Here is a 25,285-nt window from a genome sequence, read left to right on the forward strand (position 1 = left end):
TCTGGACTACGACTCCTTAGAACAGGTGAGTGAGGGGCGTCCACATAGAGAGACCACAGAGGCTTAGTCCTCAAAAGCAGGGGGCCCGGTTTCCAATCTCCCTCTCACTCTGTATCTCTCTCCACTATCAATCAAGCCGAGGAACGGCCAAAAAAATAACTTAAAATAAAAATAGTAAAAAAAGAAAGAAAGGGTAAGTGAAAGTAGAATTAGTTTGAAAATACAACTGAATTTAGGTAGTCAAGCATTACTGTGACTACATTGTAAAAACAACAACAACAACAAAAAACATTTAAAAAACCCAGCAACAAAAACAACTGTTATTATACAGATCATTTCTGGAAAAATTCAAATAATCTACATCAAATGTCTGTAGTTTAAAAAAAACAAATATGTAGAATAACTAATAGCTTTTTTTTTTTTACTTTAACATAACATGTTATGTTAGTTTTTATTGCCAGACTTTTTACATTTTTGTTATGATTTCTTTTTAAATTAATTTTAATGTTAAATTTAAAGTGTTTGCAGATTTTAAAATTTTTTTTTTAATACAGATCCACTGTAATTTAACATGCAAGGCCATTAAACAAAGTATTTATATGCATTGTGAATAATACTGTTTAAAAAAATCAATACGGTCCCATTGTAATAATTTACAGATTTCAACTTACATTTCATGGTTAATATTTGTAATAAAATTATTTACCTTTTTTTAATATAGCATTTGCACTTAATGTAGAAAAAACAAGAATACCCTCAAAAAAAAATTTTTTTTTTTACTTTAATATGATGTGTTATCAGACTGTAACTGTTTTTTATTTTTACTTATACTTTATAAACTTTAATACTTTAAAATACTGAAAGTTGCTTTAAATTATACATTCAGCAAAATGTGTATTTAAAAAAAATACATAGAATCCACTGTAATTTAACATTCAACACCAATAAGCGATAAAATAATTATGTAAAAAATATTTATATATATACACACACATATATATGTATATATATATATATATATATATATATATAGTTTAGTTTTTTATCACATTTGCACTTTGATTTTGAAAAACCTTGCAAGATAATACAAAAAAATTCTCAAAAATATTTAATTTTACATTTTTTACAGTATGCCATAATGCCCCTTGCACAAGCCGCATCATGGAGAGAAAAAAAATCTCCACTGAAACGACTTCCACTCACCAAATATGTCACCAGCCTAAAAATAAAAGCTGTATTTGCTGGCTCACCTACTCCGTATGAATCACTACATTGTCCTCTGAATGTGTCCCTGCTCGTGACAGGAAGTGGCTGAGCCTCTCTTCCATCTGAAGTTGGCGATGGAGCAGCTGGCAGCCAGTCACACCTTCAGATGTATTCTAGCAACAGTGTTGGCCATCGGTAACTTTCTCAATGGATGTAAGGTGAGTGACACCAATCTGTATCATTCATCTTCAATTCCTTACCCCATAAATTCTCACAACACGTTTCACCGTACCAAGGCCCGAGGCTTTGAGCTGAGTTACCTGGGGAAGCTGTCACAAGTGAGGGACACACACACCCGCCAGCCGCTGCTGCACCACGTCTGTGTGCTGCTGCTGCAGCTCTACCCACAGTCCTCTGACCTCTACTCTGACATCACTGCTGTTACTAAAGCTGGCAAGGTGCGTAGTTGCGTCTATGTGTGTGTGTGTGTGTGTGTGTGTGTGTGTTTGTCTCCTGAGTGTGTGTGAGACACGCTGCATCTGGGTAGAAAGGAGGATTATTTGGATATACACGGTCGCCCATGAAGTTGGAATAATTTTGTGACGCAATCCTCTGTTAATTGTGGTTTTCATTTTCATTGTGATACTTTTGAAAGGGATTGCTTGATATAGGGTGGATTCGTGGGACACTTAAGGTTTGGCTGGTTTATTTCCTGCTTAAAGTAAATATAGTCATCAAAACATTTACTATTGGTCTACCATGGGTGTCATGTGACTGAAATTACATAAAATATTTTTAAATTTAGAAAAATATTACAAAGTCAAAATTGCAAAAAGTGTCCCACATTACCCGAATTCACCCTACACTTTATCTGTCAAGAATTCGATTCTAAGATTAATTACTTTGTTAATCCTACAGTGGGGAAATTCAAACTCTGCATTTAACCCTTTTTTAAACACAAGTGAACACACCATGCAAGGAGTAGTGGGCTGCATAGTACTGCGCCCGTGGAGCTGTGTGGGGGGTTAGGTGCCTTGTTCAAGGGCACTTCAGTTCTTGACCTGTCAGGTCTGGGATTCGATTCGGGGACAATCCCGATTCCTAACCTCTAGGCCGCGGACTGCCCCTAAAATAATAATAGAATAAATCACATTGTCAAAATTATTTCATGGAAAAAGTTAAAAAATAAAATTATATATTCCAATTGTGTATAAAAAAGGGTGAAAAAAAGTTTAGGCATAAAAAGCGGCTGTCCTCATTCAATGTACTATAATTTAGGAATAATCTACTTTATTCTGAGCCAGGAGGTGCATTTTATAAAACCTATATTGGCATTTGTTGTTAGGTAGCGGCCTCTAGTGGCCAGACTAAGTAGTGATGGGAGCAAAAGTATTATAACGTATTATAAAGAGCAAGAAAGTCCGTTTAGAGGGAGTGGGAGGATTGGTTGGTGGAGGGGTCAAACTAACAGGACTTTGACCCAGAGGACGAACTCATATTGTTATTTTACACTAACTTGTAAATTAACTTTTAATGAACTTTTATTTTTTTCAGGTCATTCAAAAAACACAAAAACAGCATCATGAGGAGATGATTTAGGCAAAAAAAATTGTCAAAAAATGACTTAGGCCATTATTTTTGGAAGGTGACGATATGTAGATGTGTCACATTCTACGTTACATCTATGTCACCTAACATAACCGCTTCTAGACGTTATGTACCATATTTACTTAAACTCAAACCCCCCCCCATCTGTTTTCTGAACCTTAACCAGATAGTTTTGTTGTCTCAACTTAAACAAACAGTTCCATTTCACACTGTTAAATATGTGTTTTAAACAAATAGAGAAGTTATATTTTGTCAGAACTGGGACTAAGACTTGTGTCGTATAATGTAAAGTGAAGCCAATGTGGAAGTGCCTTAAACCTGCATTTTTTCTAATGACCAGCAGGGGGCGACTCCAGTGGCTGCAAAATGAAGTATAAAAGTCAATAGGAAGATGACCCTACTTCTCACTTAATTTAGGACCTCAGTAAGCATTCTCACAATGAGTGAATGGTCTCAATTGTTAGTTTAAAGCCTTCTTTAACACAGCATGATGTTCATTTTGTAAATGATGGTCCCATTTAGAGTGAAATAGACAATAAAGAAGGGTATGTATTTTTATGGCTTATCGCTACCACAGTGCACTGTGTGTTTTTACCTCAGGGCTTTTACCCTTTCACACCGTCTTTTCAGTTTATCAAAGTTAATTGTTGCGGAGAAAGTTTCAGTTATTGTCGCTTAAAAATGTCTCTCAGTCTATGTATACAATCTTATTTCAAATAGACAATAAACTATCTTAATTCATGCACAAACATCCAGTTTTTCTTGTCTTTAAAGTTTGACTACTCGCTCGTCCAGTCCAACTTCACCCAGCTGGAGGCCTTGTGCAAATCATCATGGGACCAGCTCAAGATTCTGGACAAGGCAGAAGAGAAGAGGAAAGGAGGAAAGATGCAGAAGAAGAGAGGAGGAAATGAGGCTTTGGCTGCAGATGGCTCACTCCGTTGCCGGCTGCCACAGATTTTGAAGGAGTGCGAGGAACGCCTGAAGGTCCTGAAAGCCGTCCATCGTCGGGTTATCAACAGGTGGGCTGTGGTCATTCAATAAGTAACAGTTAAATTACTTATTATGTTGTAAAACTGTGTGGGTCAAGATATCAAACTTCTTCCATCTAAATTTTATTCTAATTAACCTTTAGAGTTGAACTTAAAACTCTTCCTCTTCATTCTCCAGGTTCCACTCTTTCCTTTTTTCCGAACCTTAACCAGGTAGTTTTGTTGCCTAAACTTAAACAAGTAGTTCCATTTAGCACTGTTAACAATGTGTTTTAAACAATAAGAGAAATTATATTTTGTCAGAACTGGGACTAAGATTTACGTCCTATAATGTCGTAAGTGAAGCCAATGTGGAAGTGCCTTAAACCTGCATTCTTTATAATGACCAGCAGGGGGCGACTCCAGTGGCTGCAAAATGAAGTCTATTTGTATGAGAGTCAATAGAAAAATCATTCTACTTCTCACTTCATTTAAGACCTCAGTTAACATTCTCACCATCAATCGTCAATCGTTAGTTTTAAGTCTTCTTTGACACTGCATGATGTTAATTTTGTAAATTATGATCCCATTTAGGGTAAAACAGACAATAAAGCAGAGTATGTTTTAGGGCAGGGTACCTTATGATTGGCTTATCGCTACCACAGTGGACTGTGTGTTTTTACCTCAGAACCTTTACCCTTTTCAGTTTATCAAAGTTAGTTGTCGCAGAGAAAATTACAGTTATTTCAGCTTAAAAATGTCTTTCTTTTTAAATTACCCTTAAGAGTCTTACTTAAAACTTTTCCTCCTCATTCTCCAGGTTCCACTCTTTCCTATTATTCCTCGGCTATTCCAAAACTATGGTGAGAGACACCAAGGCGGAGGACTTCTGTAAAACCATCAGCAACTTTTCTTTGGAGTACAGGACCACGCGGCAGGCCATCATCCTGCAGAGAGAGAGGGAACGGCAGAAAAGTGGAGCAGAAAGCCCGCGTCCCAACACGCCTGCAGGCAGGAGGAAACAGCAGCAAACTCCAACACAGGTTTTATATCAGATGCTGTTAAAGGGCCATTTGGGGCAAATGATCGACTTGTTTCGTGAACCTGCTATGTGTTGATCCACCAGGAGAACGAGGAGCAGTGTAGGCTGGAGGAGGTGCTGAGAACACCCGAGTCCAACTTGAGGCTGGACGGCACTCTGCCTCGAATCCGCAGGAGGATGGCTGACATCCAAGGTACTTCATTAACTTTTATTTTTCTTTCTCTCATTATCTGTCAGATGCTTCATACTGAACCTACCTTTGTGTTCTATTCAGGTCCATTCTCGCGGAAAATTAAGTGGTGACCCTGCTTTCAAAATCCAGTAAATTGTTTGTTATTTATGACACTGTTGTTAAAAGTCACATTTTTGCAGCACACTGTTGTTTAGCAGTTAGCAAATGGACAGGTGTATGAGATTTCACATGCCATTACATTTTTATTAATCCTGATATGTAAACTGAAGATGCAATAAAATTTGTTCTGATAAAAACAAATGTCAAACATGTCTGCATTTGTTTTTTCGCTCTAATAAAACATAAGAAAATGAACAATAAATGAGCAAAATGTAAATTCAAGTGTCAACATATCAAAAAAGGGAAACATTAACGGTAGGGTTGGGCAATTTAAATTCTCATATTGTTGGTGGTTTGCAGTTCAAGACAGGTGATTGATTAATGCATATTATGGGGAGTTGTTCTCATATCGGGTTGTGTGAATATAAAAACCAATCAGTGCATCAATTGGAAAAAAAGGTAGCCTCAGAAGAGACCAGTTGAATGGCTCAAATGTGCAAAATAATATACAGTAAATAATACCCAACATACATACATATAAGACATATATAAATATATATATATATATATGTGTGTGTGTGTGTGTGTGTGTGTGTGTATATTCATATATATTATATGTCAAGATAAGATAATTTGTTCTTTATCCTGCAGTGGGGAAATTTAGCCATTTACATACTAAATTTACATATTATTATTTGCTACTTTCTATTACATGTTACATTCAATTCTCATTCTTACTTGCTATGCATCGTTACATTAAATTATATTCACTACATTCTATTAAAGGTTACATTGTATTTTGCATCGTTACATTCTAAGCATCACTATATTACGATGACTCGGGGGGGCATGGCCTATCATCCTATTGTTAAAAAAAAAACAATGATAAAACATGATGAAGTGCCTTCCAGTATTCCCTTTCAACGGACAAAACATGATAAAGTGCCCGCTGGTTTCCCACCACACGCACCAGGTGCCCTTTTTATTGTTTTCGCCAGCCAGTGCATCGCTACAATCCAGTCTATTCCTCTACATTCTATAATATGTTACATTGTATTCTGAACTGTTACATTAATTTTTTTGGCTACATTATATTAAATGTTACATTTGTTGAGGAAACCTTTAAAATTAAATGATCTGACTCCAACAGTAAATCCTCTCACCTATTTCTCTGCGCAGATCGTTTGAAGGGGAATGATGAGCAGGAGACGTCCAAGTTCTCAGTTTAGCATCATTTTATTACAATACGTCAAGAAATTTGCAGTTACAGTCTCTGGGTTCAAACTACACTTCCCTGATTTACATGATTAAGGCGGATCAGTTCATGAAGTCTGGACCCCCTCTATTTTCCCTGAACCCTTTTTTATATCCTAACAAAGGTTTAATAAAAAATGTGGGTAGAACTCTCCAGAAGGTGCGTCCCTCTCAAACCGTTGATTCGTCAGTTTGAATAAATATTGTGGACACGTCATGTCACCAGGCAGAGAAGACCGTTATCTTTCTGCTTCAGCACACCCAGTCCATGACCTGACCTGGAACAACTTTTGAGACACAACCTCCTGCCTTGTTATGACTTGCAGGGATGATAGTGGGGACACAGATTTTGCAATGTTCACATAAGATATAAAACGTAAAATATATATTTTTGTGATTATTGAATCTTACTCTAAATAGGACACAGAAAGTTTAGGCAGATAAAATAAATGTATCTAGAGTAATCATAGTTTTAAAACAATATTAGCACATGATCATTGTATCAAAAGCGTCTTACATGATTAATCTATAAATGCACACACACAGTTAGTGAATGAGGCATGCATAGATAGTGACCTAGTCAATCAGATAGTGATCCCCATGCACAGAAAACAGAGACAGACAACAGATTATTTCTAACAATTGTATTCTACAGTATTACAGCCTATGCATCACTATGTTCTATTCTTTGCTACATTCTATTAAATGTTACATTGTATCCTGCATTGTATAGGCCACATGTGGCTCTGTAGGCCATTTGCACTGTGACTGTGACAAATAATTATACGAAATGAAACTGTTATTTCTTTACATTTTAATGTTTCATTTTTCAATTGTGTAGGCCCAGAGCACTTTGTATTCTTCGATTGAATAAATATTTAGCTTATTTACGGCATTACATATATGTTGTTGTTTTTTTAAACATTTTAGTCAACCAAAAAGTGCATCATAGCTTATGAAAGTTATAAAACTCGAAATTTTGCCAACTTCAAGTCTAGTTTTGAGTTGCTCTCACTAGACTAGCTTTTGACAGTAAAAAATAAAAATTGATAGGATAAAAAGTGAGGATATTGTTGCAGATATTAAGGAAGCAATTCTCCATTTTTAGCTGTTTAAAGTGCGAGCTTCCTTGTTCGTTTTTTTGACAGCATTCACATTTCTTCTTTTGATTCCAAATGTCCTGAGATATTTATTGTCTTGTCCAGCCTCTCATAGGCACTTGGCTCCTCGCTGAATTCTGACAAAATCATATTAATAAATGCTCATTATGACCCATTAGTAATGTTGGTAGGCTAATTTAGACTTAATAGGCCGTTTTATTTAATTGTGAGGTTCAAAATAAGGTTTGTGGCTCCATTCCAGCATTTTTTCTCTTTTTTTCGTAGACAATGGCTGTTCTATAAGTAAAGGTTGCCCTTCCCCTGGTATAGGCAGACTGCAGCCGTGTGTCTCTGTTTATGTCTACAAAATAATAAGATATAAACTTTTCAAGTGTGTATCGCGAGGCCGTGAGTCTCGCGAGGCCGTGAGTCTCGCGATAGAGGAGTGGGCCCTCTTTAAGCTACATACCGGATGATAATTCAAATCAATCGAGTACAGGAAACGTGTGTCGTCATTCGTGAGCCGAGAGCGGCAAGCGAATCCGCCAATCCCTGAAGAGTATGTTGCCATAGGGCGGTTTCAGCATCCAATCAGAGAGCGGGACGTAGCCGTGGGCGTCACCTTTCTTGTGTTGTGTGTTTGAGTCGACGCCATTTCGTGTCCACTGGTTTCAAGGTGATACAATCAGCCTGCAGAGCCGTTAACGGATCTTTACCTACTCAAGTAAAAACAGCGTTGAATTTTACTCATTTTTAGTATTAAGCTCCTGGTGAGTATTTTTAACCGAGAGATTTTTTTTCCCCCTATATTTTTTTTATTTTTTTCTCGACTTTGAAACCTCTTTCGGACTTTTTGTTTTTATTTTTAATGCATTTTTCTCCTGGCTGGTATTCCTGAGACTGTGTTGGCTTTTAGTGGCGTACATTTTGTGTTTGGCATATTGAGCTGCGCAGAAACTAGTTTTAAGTAGCTTCCACCACAAGATTTTTGTTTTTCGAATGAGACATTTCAAAAAAACCTCCATTTTTCTCAGGGCTGCTGTGTTACTACCAGTGTTTATCTGATTGTGGTTCGTATTTTCGAGGAAAGAAAGATGGAAGAATGTTCCAGTCTTTTCTGGACTGTGTTCAAAGCGGGTCGCCCTTTTTCTGGAAATATGTTTTCAAAAGGCTTTTTAATCTCGTCGTGTGTTTTGCCTCCACCTGTAACTTGATATGCAGTCGTTGACAGTGACTCATAAGACGTGTTTTTCCTGTTTTCCCTGTTGATTTCGGCAGACAGTATATTTTCTGCAGCAAATCTCTCACGAGTGATGTAATTTTTCAGGCAAGATGTTTTTCCTCAATGACAAGTGGGGGCGTTTTTTTCTTAAAAGGACACCTGGGATTGCTGTAGCATTGGTGTGACAGAGTTTGTGCATTTATTTTGGTAATTCTGATATAATAATTTCAGTTTATTTCAGTGTATTCTGAGCTGTGGAGCTGCTTAGGGAGGCCTGCACTCATAACCAGGCCTCTAATTGTTCTTTTCCTCAATTTATTATCATGACAGTTGGATACAATCTGGTTTAGACTTGCAGTTTACAATGGGGCCCCCTAAAAGTGCAGGACCCCCCTTTTTACCCCCCTACTGTACCCCGAACCCCCTTTTTTGGCCCCGAGGGTGTCCTCTGGAAGTGTCCTTGAGCAGGAGTTCATCCAGGCTCCAGGGGCGCTGTTCTCTAGACACAAACTCTCTCAGTCTGCTAATCTTTTTATTTGCACTTCTTATATTTTTTCCTGCTTCCAGGGCTTTACATGTCGGTATCTGAGCACCAAATAAGCATGTTTTACAGGCAAACAGAGGTAGTTTATAGAGAAGCCATCCATTTTCTCTTTATTTTTTTCTTTCTTTTGCATGACCATTTTTAATTCCCATTGACAACAGCCCTGTCAGTGTAAGTGCCATGTTCAACTTCTCTTTACCAGGGCTGCTGAATTGAAATTGCAGTTTCCAAATGCAAGTGGCGCAGTATTTTTAAAAGGCAAAATACAGCCACACAAATTTTTGGTTCATTTTAGAGTCTGGTAGAACTAAAGGTACGTTTAAATATAATTTAAATATATATTCAAATATAATGATAACAACAAAAATAGCTCATAAGAGTTTAATTTAAAAGCTGATATCTAGTCATTTTCCATGGTTTTCTTGGTAATAACCAAATTTCTTATCAAGACAACCATGGAAAATGTCTAGATATCAGCTTTTAAATTAAACTCTTATGAGCTATTTTTGTTGTTATCATTATATTTGTCCAAACAAATGTACCTTTAGTTGTACCAGGCATTAAAAATTAGCAAGAAATTGAAGAAAAGGGTGGTCTAATAATTTTTTCCATGACTGTACGTGTCAAAATATCATTCTGACACATTTTTCTGAAGTATTGTGATGCTGCAGAGACTCTAGAAAGATCTACACTACCAGACAAAAGTTTTGACACCTTCTCATTCAGTGTTTTTTATTCATTTATTATTTGCAACATTGTAGATTAATATTTTTTAAAAATCTGAACTGATGGAACACATGGAATTATGTAGTAAACAAAAACGTGTCAACTAGCATATGTTTTGTATTTAAGATTCTTCAAAGTGTCCTTTAACTTTTTGTTTTGATGGTCTTAAACATATTAAGAAGGCAAGAAATTCCACAAATTAACTTTTGAAAAAGCACACCTGTTAACTGAAAACCATCCTGGTGATCAGCTCATGAATCTGACTGAGAGAATAACAGAAGTGTATAAAGCTGTCAACAAAAAAAAAGGTGAAAGGCTACTGTGAAGAATCTAAAACATAAAACATATTCTGGTTTGTTTAACACTTCTTTTTTTACAACATAATTCCATATGTGTTCTTTCATTATTTTGATGTCTTCAGTATCAATCTACAATGTTGAAAATTTAAAAAAAAAACATGGAATGAGAGGGTGTGTCCAAACTTTTGACTGGTACTGTATGTTTTTCAATAGAAATGAGAATAATAATGCAAAAATTATAATTCCATCCAATATTTTTTTAATCTTGTCAAATTTGCAATAGCAGTAAAAATAACTAAAAATGTATTGCTTGATTGATAAAATATATATATATATATATATATATATTTTTTTTTTTTTTTTTATTTATTTTATTTATTTTTTTTTCTAGCCATACTGCCTACACCTGTACTGGAAAGTTAGTTTTTTATTTTTGTTAAATAAGTAAAAATTTGCTACTTAATTATAATAATCTGGAGCAGGTTTATCATTACAGGAAAGTGTGGTAAACATCCATTAATTTTATTTGTATTTGTTCATGCATTTCATGTAAAGCTCTATATAAATCCTGTAAATTATTAATAATTGTTAAATAATTTGTAGTAGCCTGCCTGCAAAATATCTGGTTGATAGCTTTGTCAAAAATGTTTTTATTTACACATTTTATTGTAATTCATGTGTTTTTTTATCTATGTTTTTCCTTCTTTTTTTCCTTAATAATTGAAATTTTAGGTCACTTAAATTAATATTTTTCTCATAAATGTTTATATTCCATAATATAACTGATGATGAAGATGTGAATTCTAATTTTTAAAATGAACATTTAATTAAATTAGAGTGTAGATCTGAACAGTTTGATTTTGAGTTAATGTGTTTTTATTTTAGCTTTAGCACTGATTTTTTTTATTTGTGTCACCAAGGGCATTATTATTTATTAATTAGATATTTTTTACCCTTCCAGTTCGCCCTCCATGCTTATTATTAATAATAATAATAATAATAATAAATAGATAAATAATAAGTTCATTTTTAGAATGGCCTCTTTTCTAATATTCCGTTTTTGTTTCCCCCTGTTTAGTTTTTGAAGCCACTTTTTTGAACGGCAGCAAATCGTAAGTTGGTCTTAACCTTTTTTTTTGTTTTATTTTTCACCTCAACTTTTGCATCACTTTTTGATATTCCACTTTCTTTTTCAATCCCTTTGTGATTCAGCCCATTTCTCCCCCTTTTGGATTTCCTAGAACAAGTAGCATGTAGTGTTTATTTTTTTATTTTATTTTAAATTCTTTCTTGTGCTGTTTGACACTAGTGGCCTCTTACACGAGCTTCCCCACATGCTCCCAGTTTATGATGATGAAATGCTCAGTGATTATGATCATTATGAGACGCCCCAATTTGAAGCTAATTGCTGAATAACTCTCCCTCCTGCACCCAGTCCTTGGATCAAGTGCTGCCTTTGCTTTTGTAATATATATATATATTTTTTTGTGTGCATGCCATTTGGAGTAAAATCTGGTTTATTCCCCCACACAGACAAAACAAACCTGCTCCTTATTATAACAGTGATGTCACCATTATCACCTAACACTAATACTGGATGTATTTGATCCAAATATCTGTTTTAAAATCAAGATATTTCTCATTAGGAACAGTCTTGGGGATGCATTTCATTAACAACCATTATTAGTTATACTGAGCCTTTGAAACCTTATGTGTTCTTTCTGCACACACACACACACACACACACTAAACACAGCTAAGCACAGCTAAGCACATCTTTACAAACTGTCATTTTTTTGTCTTGTCTGTCTACAAGCATGAGTGCTGAGAGCTGCGGTTGCAGTGTCTTTCACAGTCAAAGCACAAACACTCACACACCTGATTTGTGTTAATGAGCCCGCCAAAATAAAACTAAACACAGTTATGAACAATAGAGCCCACATGAGGCAGAGCATAGAAAACATGAGTGGACCCCATTAACCCTCTGAGCCCCAACAAACCGTTTCAGTGCGTTTTTGCTACATTTTACTCACTGTGGCCTTGTATTCATCTGCAATATATAAAAATATCTATCAAATCTATAAGTCCTGCAGCTCTAATCAGCACAATCATGGCTAGAAGTGGGAACAACTCTTTAGGGCAGAAGACAGTTATAGTGACAAATCATAATTATATTTTAATTTTCTTAGAGCCCACAAGTGTAATGAATATTGGAAAAAATTATTGAGTCTCCACATGTTCTGCATATTGAACTATTTGCATGTTTCCAGCCTCTCCTGTCCTCTCCTCTCTGCTCTGTGTAAACAGATTTTCAGTGAATATTTGTCATGTGATCTCAGCAGAATCAATCATGGCTTCACAGTGTCTCTGCGGAGCAGAATTTAATGTTTTTAACAGGATCTAGTTATTACAAACACTTTATTTTTGGAGACGTTTTAAATGAGACCTGTAGAATAAAGTGATTTTGACAGAAAAATCACAATTTTAAGCTTCGTTTTGGTTACTTTTACTAACAGAAACCTATGATCCATTTGAAGAAATCACATTTCAACAGTAATGCCCATTTTTATAGGTTTTTATCTCTACGATAAACATGTATTTTTGGCGACCTTTTAAAGAAAACACGATGGTTCAGAGGGTTAACATGAGGGGCCACAGTCAGCACTTATCCCCTAATAGAGGCACTAAGCTAGATGTTCAATTTGAGATGAAAACACCAGAGGGACCTTATAATAAAATGCAATCACATTTAATAGCCCTGCAATGGACACCACCTCGATGAAGCTCATATTGTTCAGTTTAATTGAGATTACAAGTCTTGATGGACTTTCTGGACTCGTTTCAAAAGAACTCAATGGAGAAACCTTTAAAAGCAAATGCATACTGCAGAGTTAATTGAGATTTACAGGCCACTGACACGGCCAATTTATATATATATATATATATATTTATTTATTTATTTATTTATATATATATATTTATTTATATATATATATATATATTTATATATATTAATTATACTAATTAATAATTCATTTTTTAATATTTATTTATTAAAATATTAATGAATTTCTTTTTTCTTTACTTCTAATTATTTTAGGGTTTTTTTGGAGGGTTTAAAACTTTTCAACAGGTAAAAGGCACTATTGTAAAAGTTCCACATTCTATTGCCTATTCTTAAGTTAATTTCTTAATAATAATAATAATAATGCATTTTAAAAAAGGAATATTAGATAAAAAATAAATATTAAATTAAATTAATTAATGTATTATTATTATTTTGTTTATAAATAATATAAATATTTATATACTTATGTTTCATGGAGAAAAGTCTCCAGAAATGGGACTCACTGACTCACAAAAATAATAGTAAACATGAACAAGTCTCTCTTAAATGCAAAAACTACCACACAGATCATCATAACTTGCGAAAAATACACATATCAGGATATTTACAGGACAATGAATGAAGATGAAACACCTCTAACAGCCAACAAAAACAAAAGTTAGCTGCTATTACACGTAAGATGTTCCTGTTATTTGTCCACCTACGTGTTTCAATGTGAATAAATCCCAAAATCTCCAATAAATTCCCTTCCATTCGTGTGTATAAACCCTGGATTTTCACCCTTGAACCCCGACATGCCACAGAGAATTTGAAACACTTGCTAAGCCGCCTGTGATCGTCTCCCCGCCCTCCTGAACACGCCGGTGTTACAGACACTCTGTCAGCCTGCCAGGCCATAGAAACATCCCGGCCAAATCGTGTCGAGCCGAGCATTAAGCTGAGGCCGGGCCGCCTGCTGCAGACCATGTAATCCCCAGCCAGCAGCTACCGGCCAGAGAGGGACGGCCTGCTGCTGCTGCTGCTGCTGGGGGAAGGTTCAGCTCCGCTGGCAGCAGCAGCAGCAGGTTTGGCAGGTGAGACGTTGCTTTGCAATGGCTGAAGTAGCTGAGAATGAATCAGCAAAAATACAAGAAAAAGAAAAAAACATCTAATCAAGGTTTAAATCACCAGAAACACTTAATTTTCCACAGCTTAGTCATGTATATTCAATCATACAGACTCATCAGTGCTTCAGACTCAAGCTTCAAGCTTTTCAAGAAGCAAAATCAGTGCAAATGTTCTTTTTTCAGTGTTTGTTGACGCTGTCATTATTGTAAAAAAAAAAAAAAAATGTCCCTGTGTTTTATTGGCTATTCTTTAGTTAATTTAATTATAATTATTTGTTTTATTTATTTTTATAATAATAACATTAGATAATTTATTTTAAAAGTATTATTTATCTATTAAATTAATAAATGTATTCATTTTTATTTTTTGGTTTATTTGTAAATTATTATTATTTTTGGAGGGTTTACAACAGTTTTATTGGCTAATCTTCAATTAAATAATTAATTTTAAGATAATGTTAAATAATTTATTCAAAAATAATTTACCAATTTATTTTATTACAGTCTTGTTATTATTAATAATAATAATGTTTTGTTTATTATGTCTATTATTTTATTGGCTATTCTTTAGTTAATTTAATTATAATAAAAATGTTTTTTAACAATATTAAATTATTTATTTTCAAATTATAATTTATTGAATTAATAAATGTATTATAATTATTATCGTTATTAGTTTTGTTTATTTGAAATTCTTTTTCTAAGCGTTTTTTTTAGGCAGATCAAACCCTCTGAGGCAAATTTGTCGTATAAGGCTGTACAAGTTATATACGATTCTAATAAGTACAATTTTATAGTAAGGTTTAGTTAATTTCAAGGCCTAAAGCTCCTTTAATAAAAAACTCAAACTCCAGTCTTTGTGTGTCCTGATGCTGAAACAAAATCCAACTAAGTTTTGCGTAATAAAGAATGCATTTAACTAAAAGCGGTGGACATAATAACAGAAATCTTACAGTAAGAACATTTCTGAGGCTTGTCATAAAATAATAAAAAATATAATATAAATGTTTCTTAACAGTCAGAGATGGTGAGGGTCTACTTGTGTAATTCTTCATCAGGATTGTTTCTCTGCAGTGTTACATAACTTTGCAACCAATACACCAGCAGCGCCCTCATTCTACGCGTATTAATACTTTACGCTGCTAATTGTGCGACACGCCTTTATATGCAGAGAAAAGTCTCAGAACTCTCCACGAGGACAGAACGAGACCCTTAATTAAATGACGCATTAATAAAGACTACAGGAGAGATTCCTGTCTGTCTCTTTCTGCTACCAGCAGATCCTCATCAGCACTGACTGAAATAAACTCAAGGTTCATAAAAAGTGTCATCAGACAGTAAGGTGATGAGCTACTGGAGGATATTAACACAATTTAAAAAATACATTGTGCAATGTTGACACCATGAGATGTCTCTGACCATTTATCCTTTAAACTCTCCGAACCCCAACAAGCCGTTTCAGGGCGTTTTTTGCTCTTCTTACATTCTACTCACTGTGGCCTTGTATTTCACTGCAAAATATAAAATGAATATAAAATCTATAAGTTTTAAATGAGACATGTAGAATAAAGTGATTTTGGCAGAAATATCACAATTTTAAGCGTCATTTTGGTTATTTTGTCTAACAAAAAACCTTCCTAATCTTTGATCGATTTCTTTATTTATTTTTGGCAACATTTGAAGTGATTTTTGACAGAAATATTACAATTTTTTGCTTCATTTTGGTCACTTTTTTTTCTAAAAGAAACATTTTTAACATATGATCAGTTCAAGGACTGTCGGAAAGTTCACATTTGGATGATAATGCAGTTTATTTACAGTTTCTTTCTACGATAAACAGTGTATCATTTACACTTTTGCCTTTTTTGAAAGATAACAGAACAAATGCAGAGAAAAATCAAGGGGGGAAAGAAGGGCACGAGGCAGCAAATAAGTGTTTACATGGACTTCTTTTGTTCAGGGTTTTAAAGTATCCTGATTGTGTGTCTGAAATCCAGTATAAGCCTTATAAACATTATGAGCTTCAGTAAAGTGGCGTTCACTGCAGGGACACTGTTTATCTTTTCTCCACAAACACATTTCTAAAGTAATGCACTCTGTTAAAAACAGCTTTTTCACTTTAATGCAATTTCTTCTTGTTTTGTCATAACAAACATTTATCCCCACAGGTTTTTTTTTTAATCCTCAGTTTTTCAAAACATTTTATCCCCCACCTCCTGACCAGCCACTCTTCCAGTTTTTAATCTTGGGTTTTGCCAAAAATCTAAGAGAGAACAATTGGAGGGAAAGGCCTCCCCACAGTCACTAACTCCATCTCTCATAGCTCCTCGACAACCCTCTTCTCTCCAACAGAGTCAGACAGGCAGGCAGACCTCCACCAACCCGAGTACAGACACAATGGAGTGAGTGCTGGCTGCTTCATGACCCCATCACACTGTCTATTCTGCTCTGTGTCCTCCTCTACACGCTGCTGCACTAACACACATTTAGAGTGTGTGAGATATGCAGAAGTAGCTCTCTCTGCTCAAATCCAACTGTTCTGTAGAAAGTAGCTCCCTCAATGTTCCAGTGACTATCAGTGATTAATATAAAGATTGATACAGTGTTAATATCAGATAATTAGTGATAATGTGTCAGAAATGCTGAAATGACAACGTGATCAACATATATATTTTTTTTATGATTTTAACAATCAAAATCACTTTATTTATTTTTATTTATTTACTTTTATTATTCATTATTATTTATTTACTTTTTTATTTATTTACTTTTATTATGTATTTACTTTTATTATTCATTATTATTTATTTACTTTTATTATTTTTTTATATACTTTACTTTATTTCATCTACGGAAAAGGATTAGGACAAAAAAAGTGAGTTATTAATAAACCAAATAAAATGTTGCTACGATTGTGTTTAACAGTTTCGTAGCATCGACTGAAGGAACTCAGGTTATTAAATAGAATTATTATAAAATTTAATTATTATTAAATTTAATTATTATTAAATAATCCTGAAAACACTGAATCAGCGTATTCAGCAGCGTAGGAGAAAAAAATAATGAGAGGAGGGGGAAAAAATCATTATGCATATCAAGAAAAAAGTTAAAATGCAGAGAATACAGTCAAGTTTTTGAGTTTGGTAAAGTCGACTGCAAGCTACAACCTGCGTTTCCTCAATATATGTCTAAAAAAATCACATAAATTACATGAAAGCAGATTATCCCCAATCGGGGGATTTTAGTTCTATTACACCCTTAAATATTGGGGTTATTGCTCATTTTGATGTTGATGAAAATCAGGTTGTAGCTTGCAGTAACTAACAAAAAACATGTTCCATTGATGACTGACACAGGAACAACTAATCTTTGAATATCTTTACAACTTTACCAAACACAAAGTTTTGACGTTTTTCTCAAACTGCATAATGACAAAAAAACCCTCCTCATTATTTTGTCTCCTATCTGGCCCCAATCCTCTTCATATTCGGTATCAAAATGCAAAAAAATAATGCTGTTTTTCTTTATTTTACAGGACTGTAAATTGTATGTATTTTTGCTTTCGACTGTTGTTCACACAAAACATGAAATTTAATAATGTCTAAAACTGTGATTGCTATTTGTGCACTTTTTTAACCTAATGAATCAGATAATAACCAACAGCTGCAGCCCTCTGTAGACCACTTAAAACGTCTTTATTTTATTTTTTCATGGGCACTTGCTAAAAGCTTATACAGCGTGTTTAAAAACCCTACAAAAGCCCTTTTTCATACTGCGTTTCCACAAAAGTGCTGTCACAAAGCTCTGCCATAATTACGAGATCCATAGTGATCCTGCAACGGCGTGATATTGGCGTCCATTCACATTGTAATCCAGCATTGTAGAACAAAGTGGTAGGAGACAGTAGTGGCGTGTAACAGAACAGCAGCAGTATGTGTGCAGTAATCGACAGCAGTGGTAAGTGCTTTCAATACAATAATGACAGAAGAAGTGCCCATCGTGCTGTTTGTCTCTGTAGAGAGTCTACAGACTCAAGCAGAGTTGTTCTGCATTTTGCTGAACGTGATTCAATTACTGTCGGACTCAAGTGAGAGGCGAGTTTATGCACAGACAATAAAAGGTCAAAGGAGTAAAAAAGTACAAAGTGAAAAGTAAAAAGGAATGGTGAGATAGGAAGCATTACATAAAAGCAAGTCTGTAAAAGTAGGTTTTAAGACGTGATTTAAAAGAAGTTACTGACTCTGCGTGCCTAATCTCCTCAGGCAGCCCGTTACAAAGTCGGGGCGCTCTGGTGGAGAAAGCCCACTCACCTTTTTAGTTTTGACTTTGAACGGTCAGAAGGGCGCCACCCGAGGATCTAAAGACGGCTCATATGGAGTTAATAATTCTCTTAAATAGCTAGGAGCCAGACCTAAAAAGTGATCAGTAAAATCTTAAAATCAATTCTAAAAAGAACAGGGAGCCAGTGCAAGATGATATGTCGTCTGTTAAAACCAGTAAGAAGCCGAGCTGCTGCGTTCTGAACCAAGTGTGAACCAGCTGATGATACGCTCCACTTCCTTTCTTATTACCCGAGTGTTTGTCAGACAAATAATGCACGTCATGCCTCTGTTACTTCCTCTGTTGGTGGTACAGAGCCGGGATCACTTGGTCCCTCATTACGCTAAGATAGAAGTCGAAACGTCACAGAGGCATAAATATAGACGTAAAGGGCAGTCTGAACAGGCCTTAACCCTTGTGTTGTCTTTACTTTATGTATGCACCACTTGTCCTAAGTGTCAAAAATGACCCGCCTTCACTAAACCCCTTAAATAAAGCAACTGTCATGCAAAAAACCTGTCATCCATCACAAACCCTGTTAATATCAAGGTTTTTCTTCTTCACAGTGCAGAAAAGATGGATTTAATCAGTGGAATCCATTAATTTTTATTAAAGCACATCTGTCATTATTGGTTTAGTGTTTCACTAAAGGGGTTTATTTTTTATTATTTTTTATTGCTAAAGGTACTGCATAGGTGTAAATATAATTTTTTAGCAAGCATGCATGGTTTTTATAGTTTTTGTGGTATGAAAATGATTTTATAGAGCTGCCGGGTTAAAAATGACCTCTAAGACAAGATTTGTTGAAGGCAATTTTTCACTTTTTCTCACGTTGGGGTCATTCTAGGAAAAGTCATCAAATTTCGAGTTGAAAAAAGGTCATTAAGGAGGTTTCCTCTGCTGATATATATGACCCCGAAGACAACACAAGGGTTAATAAAGAGCTTCAACATTCTCAAGGTCCAACCCTACGTTGGCCTTGAGGCAGAGATAATCAAACTAAAGTGCAAGGAAAAAATTCTCACATATCTCCTTTTCTTCTTCCTTTCCTCACCCATGTGTCCACATCCTCCGCCGCCGCCAGCCCGATGGCGAGTAACGTGACCAACAGGACCGACCCTCGATCCCTCAACTCCCGGGTCTTCATTGGCAACCTCAACACCCTGCTGGTCACCAAGGCCAACGTGGAGGCCATCTTCTCCAAGTACGGCGCCATCGTGGGCTGCTCCGTCCACAAGGGCTACGCCTTCGTCCAGTACGCCAACGAGAGGAACGCCCGGGCTGCCGTGGTCAACGAGGACGGCCGCATGGTCGTAGGACAGGTGCTAGGTGAGGCGGACGTTGGAGGGGGCGGATAGACTAATCAGATCAGATTGTTCTGAGACATGTAGAGCCCAACATCCATGGAGTTTTGAGACCAGTACCAATTTTTAGAGGGGGAAAATTACCGTAACTGAATATCAATTTTTTAGCATCTTTTTCTATTTCTCCTGATTCTACACCGATATTACTCTGCAAAGGTGATTGGAGCGTATGTTTTCTTTGAGTATCGCCAAGACCACAGCATTCTGCGTAGAAAGAAACTGTAAAAACAGGCATTATTGTCAGAATTTTTACTTTCCAACATTCCTTGAACGGATCATAGGTCACGAAAGTTCCCGTTAGAAAAAGTAACCAAAACCAAAACTATGGAATCGGCACAATCATGGCAAGAAGTGAGAATAACTCAAAAATGTATTTTGTGCAGAATTACACAATTATAATGACATAAATCATAAGAGAGAGAAAGAATGCAAGTTGAATTTATCTGATTAATTATTATTCATAATTGAATTTGGGGGGAAAAAAAGGAGTTCACATGTTATACATATTGAGCAATTTACATGTTTCCAGCCTCTCCTGTCCTCTCCTCTCAGCTCTGTGTAAACAGATTTTCAGTTAATATTTGTCACGTGACCGTTTGTCTCAGCAGAATCAATCATGGCTTCACAGTGTCGCTAAGAAGCAGAATTTAATGTTTTTAACAGGATCTAGTTATTACAAATGCTTTATATTTGGCAACATTTTAAATGTAGAAAAAGGTGATTTTGAAAGAAATATCACAATTTAAAACTTAATTTTGGTTGTAGGAAAGTTCGATTTTCAACGATAATACCTGTCTTTACAGTTTTCTTTCAACAATAAATTGTGTTTTTGGCGATCTTTTAAAGAAAACCTTATTTAGTGGGTTCAGAAGGTTAAAGTAAAGACAGAGAAACAGCTGTCAGGTGCTCCAGGCTAAAATAAATATAAGTAATTATAAACAAACACCACCTGCTCAGGGTAAAAGCTGTGTTAGTCCTCCAAAATAAAACACCATCAGGTGAGGGAAAGGAGTGATAGAATGTGTTAATTGAAATCTCACAGTGTCAGTTGGTTTCTTGCTCTCTGCCATGACTCCATCTTGTTTTTCCTCCCTCAGACATCAACCTGGCAGGCGAGCCGAAACCTCACAGATCGAAGACAGTGAAGCGTTCTGCAGGAGACATGTACAGGTGTGAACGCCTCAGTCATGCTTACAAAACAACAACAAATCACTCCAGTAACTTGAAACACAAAGTGTGAAAATGCCTTTATTCTCCAGGAATTTACTGTTTTATTTTACATGGTTTTTCTTGGGGGTTTTTTCTAGATTAATTGCAATAAACAAAAGTAAACAACTTATATTGCATATATTAACCATAAAATGGAAGTTGAAATCCATAAATTAGAGGGTTTTTTTTACAGTATTATTCAGTTATTTAATGGTCTTGAATGTTAAATTACAGTGAATCCTATGTTTAAAAAGATTAAGCAATTTTCTGTTTTCTTAGGGTAAAACTTTAAATATTCAATATATATCTCATATCATATATATCTTTTTTATATATGTATTTATTGTATATATCTGTATTTTTAAAGAAATTATATATATACTTTTTACTGTTTTATTTTACTTTTTTATTTACAGTGTAGTTAACCTTTCTGCCCTGTTTCTCTCTCCACAGTTCATCTGTTGATTTGGATTACGACTTCCAAAGAGATTACTATGACAGGTGAGCTGCAACTAACGAATATTAATCACTTTATAACGTTATGGATCTAATAAAATGTCAAAAAAATATCCATCTGACGTTTCTCAAAGTCCAAGCAAGGTGATGTCTATTCTTGTATTGTTTTGTCAGTCCAAAAAAAACCCCCAAAGACTTTCAGTTTAATAAAACAGAGAAAAGCAGGATATGTCCATATGTGAGATGCTGAATGCAGCAATTTTTTTCTTTTTTTTTTCTCTCTACAATTTCTGCATAAAAAATCTCTTCAACGATTAATCGATTGATCTTTTTTTCATTTTTAAGAATCATTGGTGATGTTCATTATCCATTGTCCAGAGTGCATGATATTCTGATTTTTATGGTTTATTCATAAATAATCCTAATTTCTGCACTTTATAGTTTGATTCAGTTTGGGGATTTCTTAGTATTTTTTTCTTTTTAAATGAAGGGTAAATATTTTTTTCTAACTCAATTTTTAAAAAATTAAATTAATGCATTTAATTGAATTTAATTTATTTGAATTATTTTAACAAAATAATACTAAGAAACCTTCAGTAGTGTTTTTTTCCTGTTTAAATTAAGGTTAAATGTGCAAATAGGTCAAATTCAAACGGCTAACTAAATATTTTAAAATTAAATTAAATTACATTATTTTAATGGATTTTTATTTATTTAATAAAATTATTATAATAACATATTGGAAATAATACTAGGAAACTTTCAGTTTATAGTTTGGATCTTGTTGGGGATTCCTCAGTAATTTCCTCTGTTTAATTCAAAGTTAAAATCAAAGCGCTACTTACTAAATATTTTAAAATAAAATAAAAAAATAAATAATTTTAATTAATTAAAATAAATAAATTAAATGTAATTACATTCATTTTTTTAAAATCTTTTTAATTTTAATTATTTTACTAAAATATTAGAAATAATACTAATAAAATCAAATCAGATTTTGACAATGATTGAAGTGTACCACTCTGTGTCTCAGGATGTACTCCTACCAGCCCCGGGTGCCCCCTCCCCCTCCGCCCCTGTCCCGGGCCGTCATCCCCTCAAAGCGCCCGCGGGTCAGCCTGAGCGGAGGAGGCAGCCGACGGACCAAAACCAGCTTCTCCTCGTCCTCCAAGACCAGCCAGAAGACTTCCCGTACGAGTAGGTACCATACCGGCGTCAGCTGTCCGGTAACGCTCCGTCACCAGAGTCCTCATGTTCTCTCTCTCCTTCTCCTCCCACAGTGAAGGTCGATGATCTGCAGACCATCAAGAGAGAGCTGACGCAGATCAAACACAAGGTGGACTACCTGCTGGAGAGCCTGGAGCGCATGGAGAAGGACCACAGCAAGAAGTCAGGTGGGCCTCAGCACAGTTTGTACACCTAAAAATCGATTTTGGTGTCTAATCGGACTTCTGTCCTTGTCCCAGTTTACATGCAACTGAGAAAATCGAATAGCTGACGGGAACGTGTCCTCCTCAACATTGGGTGGCGATATTCGTCATTTCAGCAGATTTATATGGCGCCCTTTCCAGTCGACCTCAGTTTGACACTCCGTGCCGTCGCTACTGACCAGCTACTGCGACCTGCTAATGTGACTGGCTAATGTGACCGGCTAATGCGCCCGGCTTATGCGCCCGGCTTATGCGACTGGCTAATGTGACCGGCTAATGCGACCGGCTAATGCGACTGGCTACTGCGAACTGCTAATGTGACCGGCTACTGCGACCGCCTAATGTGACCAGCTACTGTGACCAGCGGCAGCTAATGTGATCGGCTAATGCGAACGGCTAATGCGACTGGCTACTGCGAACTGCTAATGTGACCGGCTACTGCGACCGCCTAATGTGACCAGCGGCAGCTAATGTGATCGGCTAATGCGACTGGCTACTGCGAACTGCTAATGCGACTGGCTAATGCGACCGGCTAATGCGACTGGCTAATGCGACTGGCTAATGCGACCGGCTAATGCGACTGGGTACTGCGAACTGCTAATGTGACCGGCTACTGCGACCGCCTAATGTGACCAGCTACTGTGACCAGCGGCAGCTAATGTCACCGGCTAATGCGACTGGCTACTGCGACCAGCTACTGTGGCCAGCGACAGCAAATATGACCGGCTTTCTCAGATGTTTTTGTTCTGGGGTCGTATGCCAGCGCGGGGGATGGAGGGGTGGAGCATGCACACATGCGTTGTCTTGTCATACATGCCGGTGAAAATCCTCCATCTTCAATGGTCTCTGAGTTTTCATGCTTAATTTTTTGCAAATTTTTCAGAGATGAAGAACCAACCGGAGCCAGGTGAGGTGTCGCCACACAACTCCTCCACCTCCAGCAAGAAAGACGACAGCCTGAAACGAGGGATGCACGACTCAGAGGAGGAGGAGGGAGACTTGCTGGAGGACGAAGACGAGGTGAGGAGGAGGAGGAGGAGGAGGAGGAGAGCAAAGAAATCAAATGTGATAAATAAACTCATTAACAATTTTTCCCTCCTGTGCAGATTAAAAGCAGAGAGAGGGAGGAGGAGGAGGAAGGCGAGCCTGAGGAAGGAGAGGAAGGAGAGGACGACGGAGACAGCGCCAACGGAGAGGAGTCCTAAACTACACACTGCAGACACACACACACACACACACACACAAATTGTGTATGATCGTATCTCCACACCAGACTCGTACACAGTGGTCATCTGCTCATATTGGCTGAACTGACTGGACATTTATAAACATATTGTAGATATTGCTTACACACACACACACACACACACACACACACACACATACACACACACACATATATATATACAGACTCATAATTGGATTTTTCTTACGTTTTTTTCTGACATTCATTTATTATTTGAGTTTTTATGTATGTTTTCTGCTGTCGGTTAAATGCAGACTCTGTTATAAACTCGATTATTATTTTACATTGTTTTTATGTTTGATCATCGGGCCTCTCAAGTATAAAAAATTCACTGAGGAATTGTTTTTTTTAGATAATAATTGATGTAAAATTAAAAAAAATTGACATTAGCGTCTTTTATTACAGCTTTGGGGTTTGAAAATGTCTAAAAATGTATTCCTGGTCGAGCTGCTGCACAGCTTCCTTTTAACCAGCAGGTGGCGGCGTATCACAACAACCGGGCACCCAAAAGACCACAAGGACTCGTTTCTGTTCACCTTCTGCTTGTCAGCATGCACAAAAACCCTCAAACGAGACAGACTGACGCAGACAAACTCCTCACTGCTCTGAAAATAGTTCTGTTTGTTGCAGAGGTGTTGCGACCTTAAAACTGACTTGTGTAATGCAGTGCTACTCCATGTTTGTCTCATTCTGTTGATGTTTTTTGTTTGTCGTTCGACGGCACTGGTTAAAGTGAATAAACATGTTTTCCAAGTTGGAACGTGTGCGAGCTTTCAGTACAGACACAGTTTTTTCATACACTGGTCATTTTTTCTCCCATAACATGTCTTCTTTCAGAATCGTGGAAAGAAAACGTCCAAAACAAACATTTAAGTTTATTATTTAATATAGTTTGTATTGTGAATACTCCTAATTTCACTAAGTTATCGTTCTATTGCAGCTCCCACTCTGCTGAACAGTATAATGTGTTTTACATGTTCTATATTGTTTTTGCTGTGAATTAGAGTCAATATTTTGTCTTGAAACAGTCATTCCCATTCAG

At 36.1% G+C, this 25,285-nt stretch overlaps 1 protein-coding gene across 4 annotated transcripts; it reads left to right on the forward strand.

Moving 5' to 3' along the window:
• Positions 1-8,090: 8,090 nt before the first annotated feature.
• Positions 8,091-25,003, forward strand: LOC131989456 (heterogeneous nuclear ribonucleoprotein C). 4 transcript variants are annotated; one of them, XM_059354684.1, is made up of 10 exons: positions 8,091-8,243; positions 11,343-11,376; positions 16,542-16,620; positions 19,623-19,867; positions 21,000-21,072; positions 21,565-21,612; positions 22,601-22,764; positions 22,848-22,961; positions 23,881-24,017; positions 24,104-25,003. In XM_059354684.1, exons 3-10 carry the CDS (start codon positions 16,616-16,618, stop codon positions 24,200-24,202), a joined length of 885 nt encoding a protein of 294 aa, XP_059210667.1. In that variant the 5' UTR covers positions 8,091-8,243; positions 11,343-11,376; positions 16,542-16,615; the 3' UTR covers positions 24,203-25,003. The 4 variants fall into 4 exon arrangements, with proteins under 4 accessions (XP_059210667.1, XP_059210665.1, XP_059210668.1 ...); XM_059354682.1 differs by having other exon boundaries at positions 16,571-16,620; XM_059354683.1 differs by having other exon boundaries at positions 8,104-8,902; positions 16,571-16,620.
• The last annotated feature ends 282 nt before the right edge of the window (positions 25,004-25,285 follow it).

This window comes from Centropristis striata, chromosome 17, assembly GCF_030273125.1.
Source record: "Centropristis striata isolate RG_2023a ecotype Rhode Island chromosome 17, C.striata_1.0, whole genome shotgun sequence".
Taxonomy (NCBI): Eukaryota; Metazoa; Chordata; class Actinopteri; order Perciformes; family Serranidae; genus Centropristis; species Centropristis striata.